General features: G+C 38.1%; 1 protein-coding gene across 1 annotated transcript in view; it reads left to right on the top strand.

Moving 5' to 3' along the window:
* LOC135213979 (microtubule-associated protein RP/EB family member 1-like) overlaps nucleotides 1-18,690 on the top strand; it is a gene marked incomplete in the record, with an annotated part of 37,975 nt that extends 19,285 nt beyond the window's left edge. Inside the window, 3 exon segments of the mRNA XM_064248057.1 lie at nucleotides 6,866-7,015; nucleotides 10,887-10,943; nucleotides 18,207-18,690. Of these exon segments, the coding sequence (XP_064104127.1) occupies nucleotides 6,866-7,015; nucleotides 10,887-10,943; nucleotides 18,207-18,272 (273 nt within the window).
* Between the last annotated feature and the right edge of the window lie 575 nt (nucleotides 18,691-19,265).

Raw genomic sequence — 19,265 nt, 5'->3', positions numbered from 1 at the left:
AAGAAAGAGTATGTGTAACTACCGAAGTGTTCGGTAGACAATTACATAGTTTGCAAGAAAGGGAAATATAAATATTTATTCATTGATGAAGTGTAATAAATGTTAGAATTTGATTGAGGAAAATAAGGTAACTTACTATTTGAGGAAGTCAGAAAACATAGAACTAGATATGCTTTCTTTAGAAGCTTTAATAGCCCTCGTTCTGACAAGCAGTTAGAATATTAACAGTACTAGTAGTGTTGTTTCCTCATCACCTTCTTACTTCACAGAAACTACAAATTCATTTGCAATTTGAAGATAAAGGAATGTAGCTCAAGATACGAGCTATTATAAGGTAAGAAGTGATTATAGTGTTCCCCATTGCATTAGAGGGTGCGTCTGATCGGCTCTGTCTCGCTCCCAGGCCTAGACCTCTTCCAAGCTCACAGGCCCAGAGGAGAAGGAATGTCGAAAGCCGTACGGAGGTTATGGAGAATCCCCACCGATCAGGCGTCCCCTCGGCAGGTTCTGTAGAACGTCCCAGACTGCCAGGGATAGCCATTGGAAAGGCATCCTAATTCAATGTGTTCCCCTTATTATTATCGTCTTAACGAATAAGGAGAAGAAACATTCAACGGCGTAGGTTAAATGAAAATGCAAGATAATCTCGTCTGGCTATCGGAACCTCAGAAGAGACGGAGAAAGGTTGCGGTAGAGGCATTGCCCTATCCGGGTTCGTCCCCCCGTACAGTTGGACGGGGGGGGGCTCTATCCCATGGGGGTTTGAAATAGTTATTTCAATAAATTCCTCATCGGTACATGTATATGAAAATATATCTATTCTGAGAAGATCGAATTAGATATTAAAGGATATTTGTTGATCGAATGAATTATATGGATCTCGTTTAGTGATTACACACATATATATAATTTTTAAGCTTCTAGCTCCTTGGGCATGAAGCTCCGGTAACGAGGCTCAATGCGCCTAAAGCGTCTGAAACAAGGCGCAAAGCGTCTGAAACGAGGCGCAAAGCGTCTGAAACGAGGCGCAAAGCGCCTGAAGCACGATGAACCAGGATCTTCATCGGAAATGGAAGTCCTTCTCATTCAGAAGAAAGGGAGGGCTATGTCGAAAATGGAAGTATTGTCGAATTCTAAGCAAGAACAAATATACAAGAGATCGGAACCTTCCGCACACAAAACCTTCCGCACAAGCGGAACCTTCCAGAAGGCGGAAGATTCCAGATTCAAATAACCTTCCAGACGTACAGAACTTTCCAGGCGAGGATCGCCTTTCAGATGCTCGGAACTTTCCAACAAGAAAACGTTCCAAGGGCGATACGTCTTCTAGGATCCAGGAGTATTCTGATCACGATACTCCTCCCAGGCGCCAGGAGTATTCGGAACGCGATACTCCTGCCAAGCACCAGGAGTATTCCGACGAGCACGATACTCTCCCAGGCGCCAGGAGTATTCGGAACGTGATACTCCTACCAGGCGCCAGGAGGGTAATTCTAGGCAAGATACTCCTGCTTAGCGCCAGACACTTTCTCCTACAAGAAAAGAGCCTGACACCGTCGAGAGTCCTCCAGACGAAGGGTGAAAGACATTCAAGGCTTTTTCCTGATAGGGACGGGAGTTGTCGCGCAGCGGCCGTTGCCCTTGTCAGGATCGTCTTATTGCAATAAAGGCTAGAGCAAGTTCGGTTTTTTCCAGGCAGGGACTCAAGATGTAGCACAGGCTGCCGTAGCCCTTGTCAGGTTAGAGTCGATACTGCGAATAGCCCTTCACCTTTCGAAAGGAAGCGCTCTCCTTCGGTTGCTCAATCTTGCCCCAAATTGAGGAATGGAAGATAGAGCAGAATTGTGAGAATTAGTTCAGTATTAGTAAGAGGATATTAAAATCATCCTCCTTCCAAAATAGATTGCAACCAACCATTTACAGAAGAGGGGCAATCGTTTGGAAGTTGAACAAGATTCGTACGAGCTCTCATTCATTGATTAGAGGCTCTTCCAGATAAGAAAGGCGTAAAATACGGACTTATCTCCGAAAATAATAAAAGCTGGAGAGATTCTCTTCGATCCTCGGTTGTCATTTGCAATATCTTTCGACTAATACTCATTCGGGATTATTGACGAAATGAACGAAGAGAGTAAGATTTCTATTCTTTCTCTGCATGTCAGAAAGGAAAGAGTGTCGTAGAAGGCTTGCTGTATATGACTACTGAATGACAAGTCATAATACGCATACCATAGTTGCCTTTCTGGTTCGCTACGGAATTGTCTATATCCTTAAAGGATTTTACTAGTAAAGACTTCGCTTAAAAGGTTTATTACGACAATACCTATTCAGCCTCGGTATTTAACAAAGGTTGTTTGCCTAAAATTTGCATTATTGAGAGTTTTCTTAGACTCGAGAATAATTTTATTATATCCATTCATTGAAAGGAGTAACTGGCAACTCAGAATGAAGGCAGCCAGGCAGTGAACGACACGGCGGTAATTGTGAGCCAATCTAGTACCATCCGGTTCTCGGTCGTGAACGGTTGGTTACATCTTTGTTCTCTCCTAAAGGATCGAATGCTTCACCGTATATTCCCCATAAAATCAGGGACTTAACCACGAATTGAGGGAATTTTTTTTAGGCAAACATGAATAACATCGTATTCGTTTTGCTAAGGATATCTCTCTGCCTCGGCGAGGAAAGAATGTAGTAGAAAATTCACCTTAAGATAACGATACGCTTAAGCCTTATGCACACACCGTGGTTAATTACAGCGCTCCCTACTATCCTTACAAGAGTTTTCCTAGATGAATGCTGTTACCACAATGTGATAGGATTATAAAGAATTTTAATTCGGCAGAGCACGATTTAACATTCATTGGAAAGAGTTGTCAGACCCTGCGGAAAATATTCACAGATATCTTCGCAAGGCAGAAGATGAACGACCTTCTTATAGATTGCTTCCTTTTCCTCGAAACAAGAGAGGTAGCAAGATACGCCATCTTTAAATTTTAAGAGGGGAATAAACTTTAGTTTTTTTTCCCCTAGTTGTATATATTCTTAACACATATTAAAATAAATGGGCATCTAAGGAAGAAGATGAATGCATCATTTTGGCAATAAAAGGTTGGATTCACAGAAGTCACGTTCTTCTTTCAGCATGTGTCGGAAGGTTTTTCTAAGAGATTTGATCGGAATCTATTATAAATATTGGACCTGAAAAACCTATTCACTCTGAGTCTGTCTGCGTGCAGACTGACCAGAAGTAAATATGAATGAGAGGATTTTTCAAGGGAAGCTTGATAATTCCTTTAAATATGTGAAAGACATAGAGTTGCTGCAGATCGTGCTAGATAGAAAGGGAAACTGTCCTCTTCCGATACCTCTGTGAACTACATAAGGATTTTCTTCCCGTTTCAGAGGGAAGAATCACCTGGTAACTTATGCTATCAATGAACACAGTGAAAAGATATATTCTGTCTAGACAAAGAATATTAGAGATAGTAGAGAATTAAGATCTTCGGGATCTTATACAATACCTCTATACGATAAGATTAAGAGATCTTATACTTAGAATGGGATCCTAATTTAGGCCTCAGATTCCGTGGTCCGACAAGATGGAACTGCTCCTAATCAAATGTTTCTCTTGGTCCTAAAACGATCAAGAGGACAAGTGAAATTTTGGGCTTTAGAATCTGGAATCAAATTCTATGACGACTCGGCAATGGGTTCTGGCCAGCATAGTAGGTTTGGCAAGAGAACTAAAGCCTTTTATTCCTGGATCAACGCTGTTAGATAGAGGTTTCGTTGTCCGGGTAATGTAGTGACATTGTCATCTACAGAAGAAGAAAAGGTTTAAACGTTTACAGACAGAGTCTTTGGAACGCGAGAAGGGCTCAAACTACTTCCCAAAAGGTTCAGAGAGATACATTCAAGAGCTAGAAATCAACCAATTTCAGCTCAGAATCTCTTTAAAGTCCAAGCTCCTTCCCTTCCTTCGGGCAAGGATAGGAAGCTTCTGCAACGAGAAAACTCATCAAACATGTAGGAGGAGAACTCGTTAACAACGGAAGTATGCAATAATGATCCTCCTCGAGGAGACTGTCTCTTGGAATTTTGAGATTTCCTATTGTCTACGGGATGGAGCGGACTAAATTGTGATGAATGTGCAGGAGCAATTAGCGTCTTTGGTAGGAGTACTTTCTAAAGATCATACTCGTAAAAAGGATGATAGACTTCTGATTAAGAGATCCAAATACCGATCTCCTGTCGGGCGCGACGAACCCTACAGGGGAGTTGTCGCACAAGCGGCCATCTCTGGGGGGAGCGATGCGTTAGGCAGGCGAGACGTGGGAAAGGAAGTAACTCCTGCCAAGCGTCTGGCGCCAACTAGGAGCCAGGCGCCAAGTAGGCGCAAAGAGCCTGACTTTACTATAGATCGTTCTAGGCCAAGATCTTCATCCAAGCAACAAGAGCCAACTGGAGAAGAGAGAACTCCTGATAGGAGTATAGCGGCACCCGCTAAGCGCAAGATACTTGCCATTCGAAAGGCCATTCCATGAGCGATACTCCGACCAAGTCACAGGAGTATTCGGAACTAGATGCGCCTTCCATAGGTCAGGAGTATTCGGGAAGAGATACTCCTGCCAGGCGCCTTGAGTACTCTGACCCTCGATACTCCTCCCAGGAGACAGGAGTTATTGCCTAGCACTTTTACTCCTACCAGGCGCCCAGGAGTATTCGAAGCGCGATGTGCCTACCCAAGCGCCAGGAGTATTCTGAGCTTAATACTCCTAACAGACGCCAGGAGTATTCGGAACGCGATACTCCTGTCAAGCACCAGAGTAGGTCCGATGAGCACGATACTCCATCCCAGGAGCCAGGAGTATTCGGAACGCCGGATAATTCCTGGTCCAAAAAGACCCAGGAGTTATTTCCGATGAAGCACCCGAATTACTCCTCCCAGGCGCCAAGGGAGTATTCGGAACGTGATACTCCTACCAGGCGCCAGGAGTATTCCGATCACGATGCTCCTCCTAGGAAAGCGATACTTCTGCCAGGCGCCAGGAGTATTCCGAGCACGATACTCCTCCCAGGCGCCAGGAGTATTCGGAGAGCGATACTCCTGCCAGGCGCCAGGAGTATTCAGAGGACGAGGAGTATTTCCGATCGCGATACTCCTCCCAGGCGCCAGGAGTATTCGGGAGCGCGATACTCCTGCCAGGCGCCAGGAGTATTCTGAGCTTAATACTCCTAACAGGCGCCAGGAGTATTCGAGGAATGCGCGATACTCCTGCCAGGCGCCAGGAGTATTCGGAGAGCGATACTCCTGCCAGGCGCCAGGAGTATTCAGAGGACGAGGAGTATTCGATCGCGATACACTCCATCCAGGCGCCAGGAGTATTCGGAGCGCGATACTCCGGCCAGGCGCCAGGAGTATTCTGAGCTTAATACTCCTAACAGGAGGCGCCAGGATTTTGTAATTCGAAGCGATACTCCTAGCCAGGTGCCAGAGTATTCGAAGCGCGATACTCCTGCCAAGACGCCAGGAGTATTCGAAGCGCGATACTCCTGCCAGGCGCCAGGAGTATTCGAAGCGCGATACTCCTGCCAGGCGCCAGGAGTATGCTGAGCCTAATACTCCTAACAGGCGCCAGGAGTATTTGGAGCAAGATGCGCCTTCTAGACGGCAGGAGTATTCGAAGAGTTTTACGACTGTCAGGCGCCAGGAGTATTCTAAACAGGATACTCCTCGCGCAAGCCAGGCGTTTAGGCTTCATCCAGATGAGATCCAGTTCAAAGAAAGTCCTAGTCTTCTTTGAAACAATGGTGATCTCTAAAGCATTTCATAAGTGACTTGAGGATACCTTCAAACAGCTGAGAATTTAAAAAGCTCTAAAGTGCGAGCTTTTGCAAATTCTTGTTCTTTTCGTAACAATATGTCAGGAAGACATATTAGCTTTAACATATAGGAGATGCAATTATGGGTTGACTACTCATTACACGAAGGACTTCAAGTTAACCTACGAGAGATTCTTCTCTCTTGGTTTATACGTATCAGCGGATACGTTGCTGGGATAAGGAGCCGACACTGATCCTTTAATAACTGAGTTGAATTTATTTTAACTCAATGATTTTTATTGGAGGTTTGAAAGGAGTTTGGGGGATAACTCTCTTTCAATTTAGCGCGAACCCTCATGTTAGGAACAGGTGATCGGGATCGGTGTTGCGCTCCTTAAATAAGTGCGTGTTGTCATATAAGCGGATGTGCTCCCATTGACAAACGCCAGTTAGGATTCTGTCGAGTAAGTGGAAGAGACCCCATCGACAGATCCACAAGAACTCTTGGCCACAGATCACTATCTCGCTAACGGCTCTTGAGATGAAGCAGACTCCTATGCAATAGCTAGGAAGTCAATCCTTCGTCTAGAAACACAGAGGAACTAAGGTCTATAAATACCTACAACATATGTTGTTTACCTGTCTAGTCAGTAACTAGCTGTCTCTTGCCCTCCACCAAAGGGTGTCAATCAGCTATGTATATATCTGACAGGTAAGTTGAATGTATGAAAATGATATTGTTATGATACAATAAAGTTTCATACTACTTACCTGGCAGATATATACAATTAAAGACCCACCCAGCCTCCCCGCAGGAGACAGGTGGAAGAGAGAATCTGATTAGAAAACGGGAATAGTTCCTAGTCCTGCCTCCCAGCGGCAGGCAGGTAGATCACCTGACCTACCTGTAGCGTGTGCCGCGAAATTCGAATTTCTGTCGGGGACGACGGAGTCGATAGCTATGTATATATCTGCAGGCCAAGTATGTATGAAACTTATTGTATCATAACAATATCATTTTTTTTCTCTGTTGTCTTGGTAGTTGATGGAAATGAGATTGACAGTTAGTGGCTTGGAAAAGGAACGCGATTTCTACTTCGGCAAGTTGAGAGAAATTGAAGTCCTATGTCAAGATGAAGGGGAGAGTGCTCCACTTATTCAGAAAATATTGGATATTTTGTACGCTACAGAGGTAAGTCCTGGCCGTGTGTTTCTTGTTTATTTTTTTGTTTTTGTTTATTTTGCTTGCAGCATTGATACCCAAATGGTAAGTGAATTATTATTTGTTTTCTAGTACTGTAAACTTATGTTTTGTCTTTTTTAACAAAGGATTTTGGTTGAGAAAATTATGCTAGTCTTGCCATTTTAATTCTCAGCTCATTTTTTTTTCTTGCTTGTACCATTATGTTTATTAGTGTGGTGCTTTAATTTTTTTCAAACAAAATAAAAAGTTAAATTTAATAACCTCATTTCTGATTTGCATGATTGTTATTTAATTAACGGATGACAGAAAACTAGGAATGCTTATGTTCTCCTGATGTTTCTGTCTTCTGAAAGTAAGTGCTCTGATAAGTCACTACATGGGATTAGGAAATTATTCATACACTTTTGCACAAAAGAAATATATACTGATAAAAAGGATGGAAAGTTAGGTTAAATCTTTTTAATGATAAAATAAATGATAAGTTATTACAAAGACAGTGAAAAATTACAGTAGATTATTTACCAAATGTCATTACTATATGGAAAAAATAGAGTGCTTTAGCTTCTGAAATAAGGGAATGTTCTAACACTCAATATTAGTGACAAACTCTTGACTTTGCCATAATTTGATGGGACTCCCAGCCGTGAGGCTAGGGATTGTTTTGATATTAAAGATTTTGAAATGGTGGTGTGTTAGGTTTCTTGTATTTGAACTCTTTATTTGATTACCTCATGCAACTTCTCTGATATTCCATGAAGTTTGACATGGGTCACATAGCCCAAATGGATTGGGCTGTGTTCATTGTAAATGTTGTGGTTTATGGGACAATAACGCAGCTGTGTCTAATCATCATAATATAGAATCCTAAGGCCTGTTAAAGTTTGGGAGAATCTCAACCTACTTTAAGAAAGGAAATTTGGAGTATATGATATTAGCTTTAGATATGATGTTCATCTTGGTCCTTATAGTTTATCCTTCTGCATCAACCTTTTGCTTTCATGTTTGTCTCTAAAGTGTTGACAGTCCGTAATTGAGTAGGATTAAGTAAATAAACATTTACTCGAAGAATAGTGAGATTATAATTGGCGAATGGGCTGGGTGCATTGATCCACTTAATCTTCCCACAAAATTCCACATGATTTGTATAAGCAAATGATGTGATTTATGATTCATTGGGTCAGTGACCCTCTGCAGTTCTTGTTTGGGGTCTACATACTATATGTAAAATATTGACATTTTAAAATTTCAGAAATCTTCTAAGAGGGAAATTTTAATGTTTTTAGATAATACTTTCTGTACTCATTAGCTTATAAGGTGAATGCAGTACATGGCCTATCCCAGCCTTGGCTGGGAGTACGTGTGAAAAAACATGAGAAAACAGTAAACCTCTGAGCTGTATTTTGTATCCTACTTCTGTGTGTCGTGCTAAAGATTGCTTTATTGGAACAATATCAGAGTTTTCTTTTTTTAGCTATTCCTAGCTAGAAACTTACAAAGTGAATGGTGAGCTTCAGGAGAATATCTCGGTACGTACTCGATGATTTGAATTAACAACTAAACCAGATTAGTTTGAGATGAGTGGAGAAACACACACAGATTCAACCCTTCTTCTCTTATTTGTCTTTTATTAGAGTAATAATTCTATCTTAATAAAGTTAGTGTTGCAACAGATCCAGATTACTGTCAAATTTAATGTGCTAAATTACCGAAGAAAAATGAATAACTGATAGACAAATTCTTTTTATCAAAATTGTTTACAAGTACAGAACTAACAGGAATATTATTTAATGGGCACAATAACTACAGCAGTTTGTACATGATCATTAATTTTCTTAGACATAAAACTGCAATATAAACCTCACTCATAATTCAGGGGAGCTTCTAGTTTTCCATTGAATTCATTTTAGACAACAGTAAGTGATATGATATGGGAATTACATGACAGCCAGGTTACCCCTTGGTTGGTTAACATCAGTTGAATTTAAAATCAAATACAGCTTACTCAAGGTGATATTCTTTTTATGCCACTTCAAAGATTTGGAGTTTGTTTCTCAATGTATGATTGCTATACAAGTGAAAGAAATAAAAAGTGAATTCTCAAACAACAAACAAAACTTGGTAGAAAATGCTACATGTACTTTTTTGTGTGAAATGAACACAGTTCTATGTTGGTGGAAAGTACAATTTGCACTCCTTTGCAAAAGGTCTTAGAGAAAAAGCAGGCAGTAATACAGTATCAACAAAATCAACTTAGTTTTTGAAAGCACATTTACTGCAGCTTGTTTGCTTGTAGATATGAAATACCGTTGCTTTAAATGCATTATTCAAATCGGGTACAATACCAATAATACTGTATTTTGTATTCAGTCCTTAGAACCCTGTAGAGTTTCTGCTTGCGGTAGACAGCACTGAAGTTCCAATGCAGTCTCTTTGACCCCAAAACTTAAGACTTAAAAGTTGTTTTTTATAAATTTTGTTATCAGTGTTTTAGCTTTACTTATCACACTGCAAACTGGTAGAAGACTTCGAGGCTCCAAAATTTGTATGCACTGTATCATGTATCCTGAAAATACATGAGTTTTTTTAGTTGTAGGCTTTTGACTAGATGTTTTGTTGTTGTGATCATTCACTCGTTGGTTTTTCTTGGAGTTAGACATTCAGATTTGCCTGGAAGGTGGCTCTGGTGAATTTTGAAAGTCTTTTTATGATTTTTTTTTTTTTTTTTTACATCCTTGATGTTTGTGAGGCGTTTTACTTGTTCCAGCTCTTAATGGCAGCCAGAATTAGTATTGCACACTATTAAGTACACCAGATGTTAAATAATCATGAAGGATTCTTACCATCTAGTACATAACACATTAGAGAATCGTGAAAAATCCGGTCTAATCTATTTACAAAAAAATCTTACTCTAACAATAAAAACAACACAGGTAAAGGGGAAGTTTTGTGTTAAGTTATTGGTGATGGTTAATTATCTCCGAATTTGGAAAGTTCTTAATAAAAAATGCAAGTTCCTTGCTCTTGTAAATAGTAAAATGATAGTAGATCAGACTTAATGGTGTTGAAGTGTTCTGGTTAACTACTAAATATCAACTTAGGGCATAGACGTTTGCTTGAAGTGGGCCATGGTCATCAACAATAATAGGACTGACATTTTTGGACGTCATAATCGGTCTTGTTTTGTCATGAATTGGGTGATAATTAACCCGTAGAATATTTAGCCTTCTGAAATTTATTGTCCCATAGCTTACTAGAGTTTGTATGGTTGCCCTTACCTTGGAAGGAAAATGGGTAATAAAAAGTAGTACACATTTTGTTGCTTGCCTGGTATTTTAATTTTTAAAGGAATATTTGCATTATAGCCGTGGCCGGTAAGTCTGAGTGCGTCTGTATCATGCCCTGGCGACCAACAGGTCAACGGTACGCCTGCTGTTTCACCAGTAAGTAGCCAGGGTACGATAATGAAACCTTCAGACTCTACTGTGGTTATATTTATAGATTTTATTTTTGATGATGAGAGAGATTTTGACTTTTCAATCAGAGATATGTTAACAGAAACAGTAAAGATGATCTTATTTGGAGTCTGTCGCAGGCTAATACAGTAGTGGGAGCATAGACCATATGCTTTCTTTCTTTTTATTTTTTTTGTTTATAGTCATTGAAGTTTTTGTTAGAGCATGCTTGTGTTATTCTTGTATGGTTGCCACGATGTTAATGCATGCCCTCTGTCTTATATGCTGTGCCCTTGTGAATATCCCTGTAACTGGAAGGCATTATATAAGAACAAGTATCATTGTAAACAGTAAAAAATCTTCAAAAATTAGCCTGATCGTATAAAACAACAAAATTTTTTCCTCAGGACAATTCTGCGGAGAATGCAGGCAACTTTACAGAGAACTTCCCTGACCATGTGCAGGCATGTTGAATAAGCATTTGCATACACATTGGGTGATTACAAAAAACAGTGGATTCACAGTACAGTAACACACAAGGCTTTTAGCTTGTTTATATCTTCAGTACAGTTTAAGAAATATATATATATATATTTTGCTTCCATACTGCTTTCTGGTTGCTATGTACAGTTCATGGTCAAAGGATTTACTGTATTTTGAAATCCAAATAACTTTTTATTTTTATTTTATCCATATGTGAAGTTCCAACTTAGACTAGCAGTTTGATGGGTTTTTGGTTTCCATTTGATACTGTCTTAAGAATGTGCACAATTCTGTCACTTTAAATCTGAAGCATTTCCTTGGGTGCACTTGTAATCAAATGAAGGAAGTCGATTAGAAATCAGTACTATGTCGTAGGGTTCGTAAACAAATCTATGCTGTTAAGATTGGCAGGTAAATCATTTTCATTTGCATTAACTGTTATGGAAATGAAGAGATTGTTAACACTTGCAGAACTAAAGAGATCACAGATACAGTGCTAGTTACATAATTTGGAGGTTTGAAACTGTTCATCGGTTAGTCCATGCAAAAGATGGAAATGAGAATTGCTAGATTTGACCATTGATGGTGGGAAATATATTTTGGATATCTGTACAGACTTTACAAAACCAAAGTTTTTAGTATTCTTGTCCAGTGTGAAAAATTTTTAATTTTTTCTGCTAGTTGGATGTAGGGGCATGTTAGTATACTGTTTAGGTGGTGACGAACATATGATGTGCCCATTTTACATTATTATTATCATTATTATTATTATTATTGATATTATTGTTATTTTATTTATTATTATTATTATTAGTTATGAAGACGGCTGTGATAATTCATATATATATATACTTGACAAATTCATAAGGTCATACTGTTTGCTTCTGCCTATGCTTTGCTTTTCCAGTATTTGTTACTCGCAAATACAACATATAATTCTCAGAATTTATAGGATTACATCAGTTGGTAATTTATGCTTTTATCATTATAGGATTCTAGTGCAGTATATTTTTTTCTCAGTATAACATTTGGGGTTCAGAGGATAAAAGTATAAAGACATGGAATGATCTTCAATAAAGTGTTCCCATTGCAGCTTGGTGAATAATAAATACAGTATTAGAGGTTGACTGTTTCATGGGTTTTTGTTGTATTGGCTGGGATAAGTATAGATTTATATGTTACAACTTTGATAGTTTTCAGTGCAGGGATTCTGCAGTGCAGCAACTTTGAAATGATGTACAAATGCAGGTATGATGTCTTGAAATCCATCTCAGTTACTTTCTTGCGCTCCAAATGCATTGAAGTTGCAATCAGTGAAGTGTAGATGATTCATCAGTTTCATGTGGGATGCCATATCTGTTTGAAAAGCAATATCAGATTTTTCGTTAGTGTTGATACTTTTGAGCCATTTTAATTCAGTGGAGTAGCTATTCTATGTACAAAAACAAACAGGAACTTGCAAGGTATTCCGTGAGTTAATGTACCCCAAAATATGTAGGTATTGTGAATACTTTATAAAACATTGGCCCTAGATACAGACCCTGTCACTTGGGAGATAGCCAGAAAACTGGTAGATTTCCAATTCCATTTCTAGCGTTTATTTTAAATTAAAATCCATTCGTTGTTAGTCTTGGCAGCCAAGAAGTATTTCATTGCATCTGTGTGTTACTATTGAAGACTTATTTCATTTTGTTTAATCATTTTTGCTGTTGAGACCATACACCAAAAATACTACCATCACATAAACACAATTTGTATGTTAAATGATGATTTGTGCCTTGCAAGAAACATACGGTATAGTATACTCTTGACTGTTGAGGGAGTTAAACTAAACAGTAGCATTTGTTGATTGGTGAACGTTACTGCCAATATGCATGAAGTTTGATGATACAGAACTGTCAGATGTTTTGTTGCATTCTTACAAATTTGTAGTAAAACAAAAAGTTGTAGATCTCGGGTACCTTGTGTACCTACGAAATTTTTCAAGAATGAATGGTGTGTATATGTATACTTTATATATACAGCCACTTGTTCATGGTGTGGTAACTTGAGAAACACTTTTGAAGTAATGTGCCCGAAGTAAGACAGACTACTTTATTCACCAAAGCCTTGGTTTTATTTTGCAGAAGTGTGACTGATTAGCTTTGAAGTAGGAGCGTTAACACTGGTTGGAAGGTGTATAAAGTGTTTCTAACAAGTATTGTAACTTGTAGAAAGTTGTCAGACTCTTCTATGATTTGTTTTATTTCATAAAGGAGTGTGTTTGTTGAATATCTGTTAGTGACTTTAAAAAAATAAACTTGGAGTACATTGTAGTAGAACTGTGACAGGTTCAGTTGATATAATAGTGTTTTTTGTTTCATCTCTTGCTGTTTGCTGATAATAACATACCATATTTCTGTTGATACTAATACTTATATGTATCAGTAGGAGGTAGGAACCTTGACATTTTCCTGTTCATGGATAATCTTCATGCCTTCATTCTTTATTTCTGTTTTCATTCATTCTCATGAATTTATTTGGAATGTGCTAAAGAGGTACATTTTTAGGAGGAGATGACAGTTTTGACCTCATGAGACAATTTAACTGGTCATTTTTGTATGAGGAACTTGAGATCATCTTGATATTGAGGGGCACTTGGAGAGAAGTAAGGTTGTATACCTTACTTCTGTAAGGTATACAACCATGAACAGAGCTGAACTGTGGACATTGAACTACGTAATCTGGAAGTGGCTAAAAGATGCCAAATATTTTCAGGTTTGAAGAGAACTTACTACAGTGATCAAGGAAAATTGAGCAACAGTACTAACTCTTGAAGGATTGCCATTTAACTTGTCTACATACTTAGCCTTTGTAGAATACATTAGTTTCATAAGAAGTGGGATTTGTAGAATGATTGTACAGCCTTTTATGTGAGATTTGGTAACAGTCAAAAATGATTATGCTGATTAGAGGCTCCAGATTTTAAATTCATAAAAAAGTTGTTTAATTAGTCTTAGCATTTCTGTGGAGTATCGACTGACTTTCATTTCTGTGGAATATTGACTGGCTTTGAAACAGAGAAGTCTGAATCCACTTCTTGTAAGGTTCCTCCTCAGCAACATGCAATCACTTTGGAGAAGGGTTATGTGGTGTCAGTAGGAATGCCTTCTAGGTAGTCCAGCATTTGACAGATTAGTGGCCATTGCAATGGAAACCCCCCAGTAACATGCAGTACTGTTTACTGTCGTTGTTCCATATCAGTTGATAGAAGATAACTCTCAATTAGGCCTAGCAGACTCAAATAGGAGTAACTTACTAGGCAGCTACAAGACCTGTTAGGTGGAATGGCATCTTCATCTGAGACTGTAACAAAAATGATAAGACACTTTTGTTTTATAATTATTTCTTAGGTTTGTGAAGAAGAATAGGGATACTAGAAAGGTTACTCCTTGTGTCCCCTATCTGGGTTTTGTATTAAGTTTTGCCTTGGCAGGGCAGATTTGTCTTAGTCTGCTGTTGTAAATTATTATGGACTTTTTGAGAGAAAAGGTCTGTTCATATTTTCCTCATGCTTCAGCAGAAAGGTGGCTGAAGTCCAAACCAAAGGCAAAAGGGCTTTGAAAGCAAGGTCGGTTTCTTAACAAATCACTTGTCACTTTCTGTGGGATTAAGCCTCCTTATCACATTTCCCTTAGTTCTTCAGATTTAGTTTTGGATTGAGTGGGAAAAAGGCATTGGGACATTTTTCTCATCAGGGATTTTGCTGGAAAGAAAACAGATTTGATAATTTGAGCCTCTCATGAAAGTGATATTCTTTGTCTGTAAAAATATCTTGTATTTAAGATTTGATAAAATTGTTATGTATGTATGTGTGTATGTATAGGTATTTTACTATGCTTTTAACTGATCTATTCTTCAATGCTTTTAACTGATCTATTCTTCGTGCTTTCCTTGCAGCCCTACTTCTATGAAAACTAGTAAGAGAAGAAATGGAATATAAAATTTGTAAAAATAGTTAATCCCAGTAGGATTATATCTCTTATAAACGTTCATTACAGTTCCTATTGGAAGGCATAAGTAATTACCCTGCGTACCACCACATGATGGTGTCTGTAGTGATCTGAAGGAGAATTTAGTAGTGTAGAAATCTACTATTGTTTTAGTATTGTAAGAAATGGAGTTTAAATTGACCTCATATTAGAAAATTAGTGTGGTGATATTTAGCACAGTAAAGAGGGTTAATTAGTAACTCGTAGTATGTACATTGTGGAAAATTTCCAAGTAATGAGGAAGAAAAGGTTTGGAGCTAGCTAGTCATGTACTGTAATACATTGGATAAGGTTGTCCTGTCCTTTCCTTTACTTGGAGTTATTGTCTTACAAAGTTGTTTGTTTGGTGTACTCTGTAATTTTTTTGTTATATGTGCTGAACTGTTCATCTTGCAGGTATGGGATTTCTGGTTAAACCAAAACAGCACAGGCCAAAATAGCCAATTTCTGTATGTGGTACTGGTATCAATTTGGTGTATTACAAAATTCAGGGAATTCAGTTCCATATGTATGAAACTACCAAGTAATTACAGTATAAAAAGTTTATATTTTTATGTAATTACAAAGTAATTACTGTATAAAGAGTCCATGCTAAAACATAATGAGTATTGGCAGTGAACATGTTTGACCTCAGAACTGAGAAATCATGTCTTATGCTCTTTGTTAGATTTTTCTTTGACATTTAGCTTTTTCAGATCCCAGTCACTCACTTTATCCCGAGAGCAGTTTTATGAGTATTTCATGATCACAAATTTGCCATGGATACTGATTTGGGTTTGGGAAATAGCAGTTACATGCTAAGAAAAGCACATGCAAGACACTTTTGCCTTCTGTCTCAGTGGAAGACTTGCGATGTAGGGCAGAGTTACTGAAAGGAGGTAATGTATAATGGCTTGAGCTATGGTATGCTTGGAAAAATAGAAATCACATTGGTACGTAAGGGAGACGAAGATGCTGACAATGCAGCCAAACTTTCGGCCTCCACTACCTGATCAACGACACCTATTGCTGTCATCGACTTTGAACTGCAATTTTGTTAAAATTCCTGTTGGCAAATTGGTTGCACTTGTTTCACCCATGGTGTATTTGATGGATAACCTACATGCCCCATTCTCAGATTGCCTAGAATGTAGAACAGCACTTAGCATTAAACATATTTTGTAGGGCTGACCAATTTTCAACCCACAACTAATACGTATAGTCTGAAAAGAGGAGAAAGGACACATCTCTCTTGTGAAATTACACTTTTGTTTGCTGATAATTTTTTGGTATTTCTATTGAAATGTTGAATATTATCTCAGCCTGATATTGGATATGAAATATACTTTTACTCTTGTCAGTTTTGAAGATGCTGAATTACTATGGAGTGCAAGGTTTGGATTTGTATGTAATTTGCTCGTCCATCCTCTCTACTGGTGTTATCTGAAAATGATATTTTCGTTGGTAAAAGGCTTACTTTAAATTCTTGGCTTCTAGTCAATATCTTATGTAAGAAAATGGATATTAAGTCTATGGATTTTTACAAATTGTACCTGAACTTAGAAAGAAGGAGTTTTATGGTTATAGTGCTAAGTCTTTATTCAAGGAGTTTGTTAGAGGTGCTTTTTGTATCTCGAAGATTTGCACAAAATAGATTTTGATGACGGTTGTTTAGCATTTTTTCTTGTAGTCTAATGTTGTCATTGTGCACTAAACAGTTACGTGCACCTGTATATTTTGTACATAATTTGTTAATTACTTTCTTCAGTCTTTATCTCCACAAATATTTAAGACTTCCCAATTTGGGAACGGCCTACAAAGTTTTCTTTATGAAAGTATCGATTGCCTCAAACTAACAGTGAAGTGGTTGGTGTGTGATTTATCACAGGAATCTTCTGGCCACTCCAACACCACATGTTTACACAGTTGCCCCGTGTAAGAGGAGTTTCACCACTGTGGTTGCATGCTCAAGTGTTCAAGTGTAATGTATTTTGAACATAATGCTTGAACCTAGAGATCCCAATTTATGTTCTTATCATTATGCCTCAGATGTTTTAACCTTGAGTTGCTATTCTAGTTCTGATCTTCAACCTCAAATGTATTAAGTCATCCTTCAGTGTAGTATTGATTTTGCTGCCTGAAACCTATTTCAAGTTGGGGGAACACTCTACCAAAGTGCTTTTGCCTTCAGTTGGCTATTACCACAGCAGCTATATCACTTTTGAGGGAAAAAAAATTTTGGACTTGAGAACTCTTAAGAAATCTCAGAACAGGAACCAACCACCCTTTTCCAATGCCAGCTGACCCAAACAGACATTCTGGTTCATCAGTCTGTCAGTCATAAATAACAGATGTGGGGAGACCAAACCATCTTGCTTGGCAATGTTTTCTGTCACAATATATTTCTATTCTTTGTATTTAAGATTTGGTCATCCTCACTAGAGAAACTCGGAAAGTGTGTGTATATTTTTCCAGTACGTTTTGATTTTTTTTTTTGTAACTTTGAAAAGAAGTCATCAGTTCTTTCATGTAGGGAATATAAAATTGTTCTTTAGGATTAAGAAAATCGAGCTGTTTCCTGGTACATGTTTGTTCTTTTTTCTTAACACTTAAGGGGTTTTGAAAAGATTTGATGTATGGATTTTTTGTGGCGAAGACAGTAGACTCTCTGCTACAGTTAGTCAAATTCTCATCTTGAGTAATTTGTATACTTTGTCTAACATTTTAGAATTATTGGCAGTCTTAACCGTAAATGGTTGTAGATTTTGGTATTGTCAGGGGTTTCAAATACCTTCTGTAAGTAGAGAAATGGGAGGCAGGTTTCTCATCATGAGTGTTCTACATCACTTGTGGGGAATAGGTTTCATGAAGAGGGAAGACGGTCTTTTAATGCATGTGAAGTTAGTGAGGCATTTTTGTTCATTTAGAAAACTTTATAACAAGTCTTAATCCAAGGGCCACTGATTTTGTAGATGATGGTGTTATCTTTTCTCCCCAAAATTGATTTGAGTTGATTCCTCTTATTATCTTCAACTGTTAAGAGTTCACTACTAAGTTTTTAACAAGTCAAAGCTTATTCAATAAGAATAGTAATTTCTATTGTTATTAAGTGGATCATTTAATTTCTCTATTCATTTTCATATATTTGAATATTAGGAAAATATGTCAGTGCTTATTTATCTTAAGGAATTCTTGTGAAGTAGATAGACAACATTTCTTGTTTCTTCATTCCAGGATGGTTTCGCTGCACCAGAGGACGTGGAAGACGTGCCGCCACCACCCGAGGAGGAAGAGTATTAATTCAAATAAAACGTTAAACCTTTGCTCACGCACACGTCATAGTGAGCTTAGTTTTTAAGTTTTGAATGTCGTTCCCAAAGCCTCTCATTTAGGACTGTAGTGTAAACAAAGTCTGGTCTATCTTTTTGCAATCTCAAGGCTTTCACATATTAATCCATAGGTTTAAGTTTCGTACCAGAAGAAAATCAAAAGGTTATGATTTTCAAATTGAGGCCGGAACCCCATGGTTTTTTTTGCCCAGTGACGGGAGACTTCGATGTGAATGGGCCAGCCACAGAAATCTTAACATTACATGTCCGAAGAGATAAGGCTTGTTGAAGCTGAGTACATACTCATAATGTCTTTTGTTTACATGCTGTGAAGAGCTTATTTGTATAAAGAAAAAAAAATTGAAATGCTTCTTCATTCCAGTCGCTTTTTCCTAACTTCAGCTGTGCTGTGCAGTTGTACGTAGTAGTAGGTGACATGAAGCCGAGGTAGACAGCCTCCGTCTAGGGGGAAGATAGTCTCCGTATAGCATAAAACACTTAAGAGGCAAATTCATGGGGTTCTGCCATGACCAGTTTTAAGTCCACAACATACTTTGTACCACTGATAGCTAATTAACATAACTAAACACTCCTGAACTTACTGGGAACCATAGCATTGCAGTCCAAATATGAAAAGAAAATAGAAAACACCACACTGTAAATGTTTCCCATCATCCTGTTGTCTCATACCAATTTATACATTGTTTATTGAACTTTGTATTGTTAAGTATTCTTCCATACCGAAGAAAATTATTTGGATCGGTACTGTAAAGATCTCAGTTTTGAGTTCTGTCTGTCATGGCGTTAAATCCGTAGCTTAAAGAATGGGAAATTTTAACTCCATTACATAAGAACAGGTTACTGCCTTTGTCCTGTATGTTATGTCTATGTCTTTAACCTTAGGTTTTCCTCATCTCAAAAAAAAGATCATGTTTTATACTGATGCAAGGTGTTGGTAAGGGAT

This window comes from Macrobrachium nipponense, chromosome 43, assembly GCF_015104395.2.
Source record: "Macrobrachium nipponense isolate FS-2020 chromosome 43, ASM1510439v2, whole genome shotgun sequence".
NCBI classification, from domain to species: Eukaryota; Metazoa; Arthropoda; class Malacostraca; order Decapoda; family Palaemonidae; genus Macrobrachium; species Macrobrachium nipponense.
Note: the sequence above shows the minus strand (reverse complement) of the source record. Positions and strands in the feature narration are given on the sequence as shown.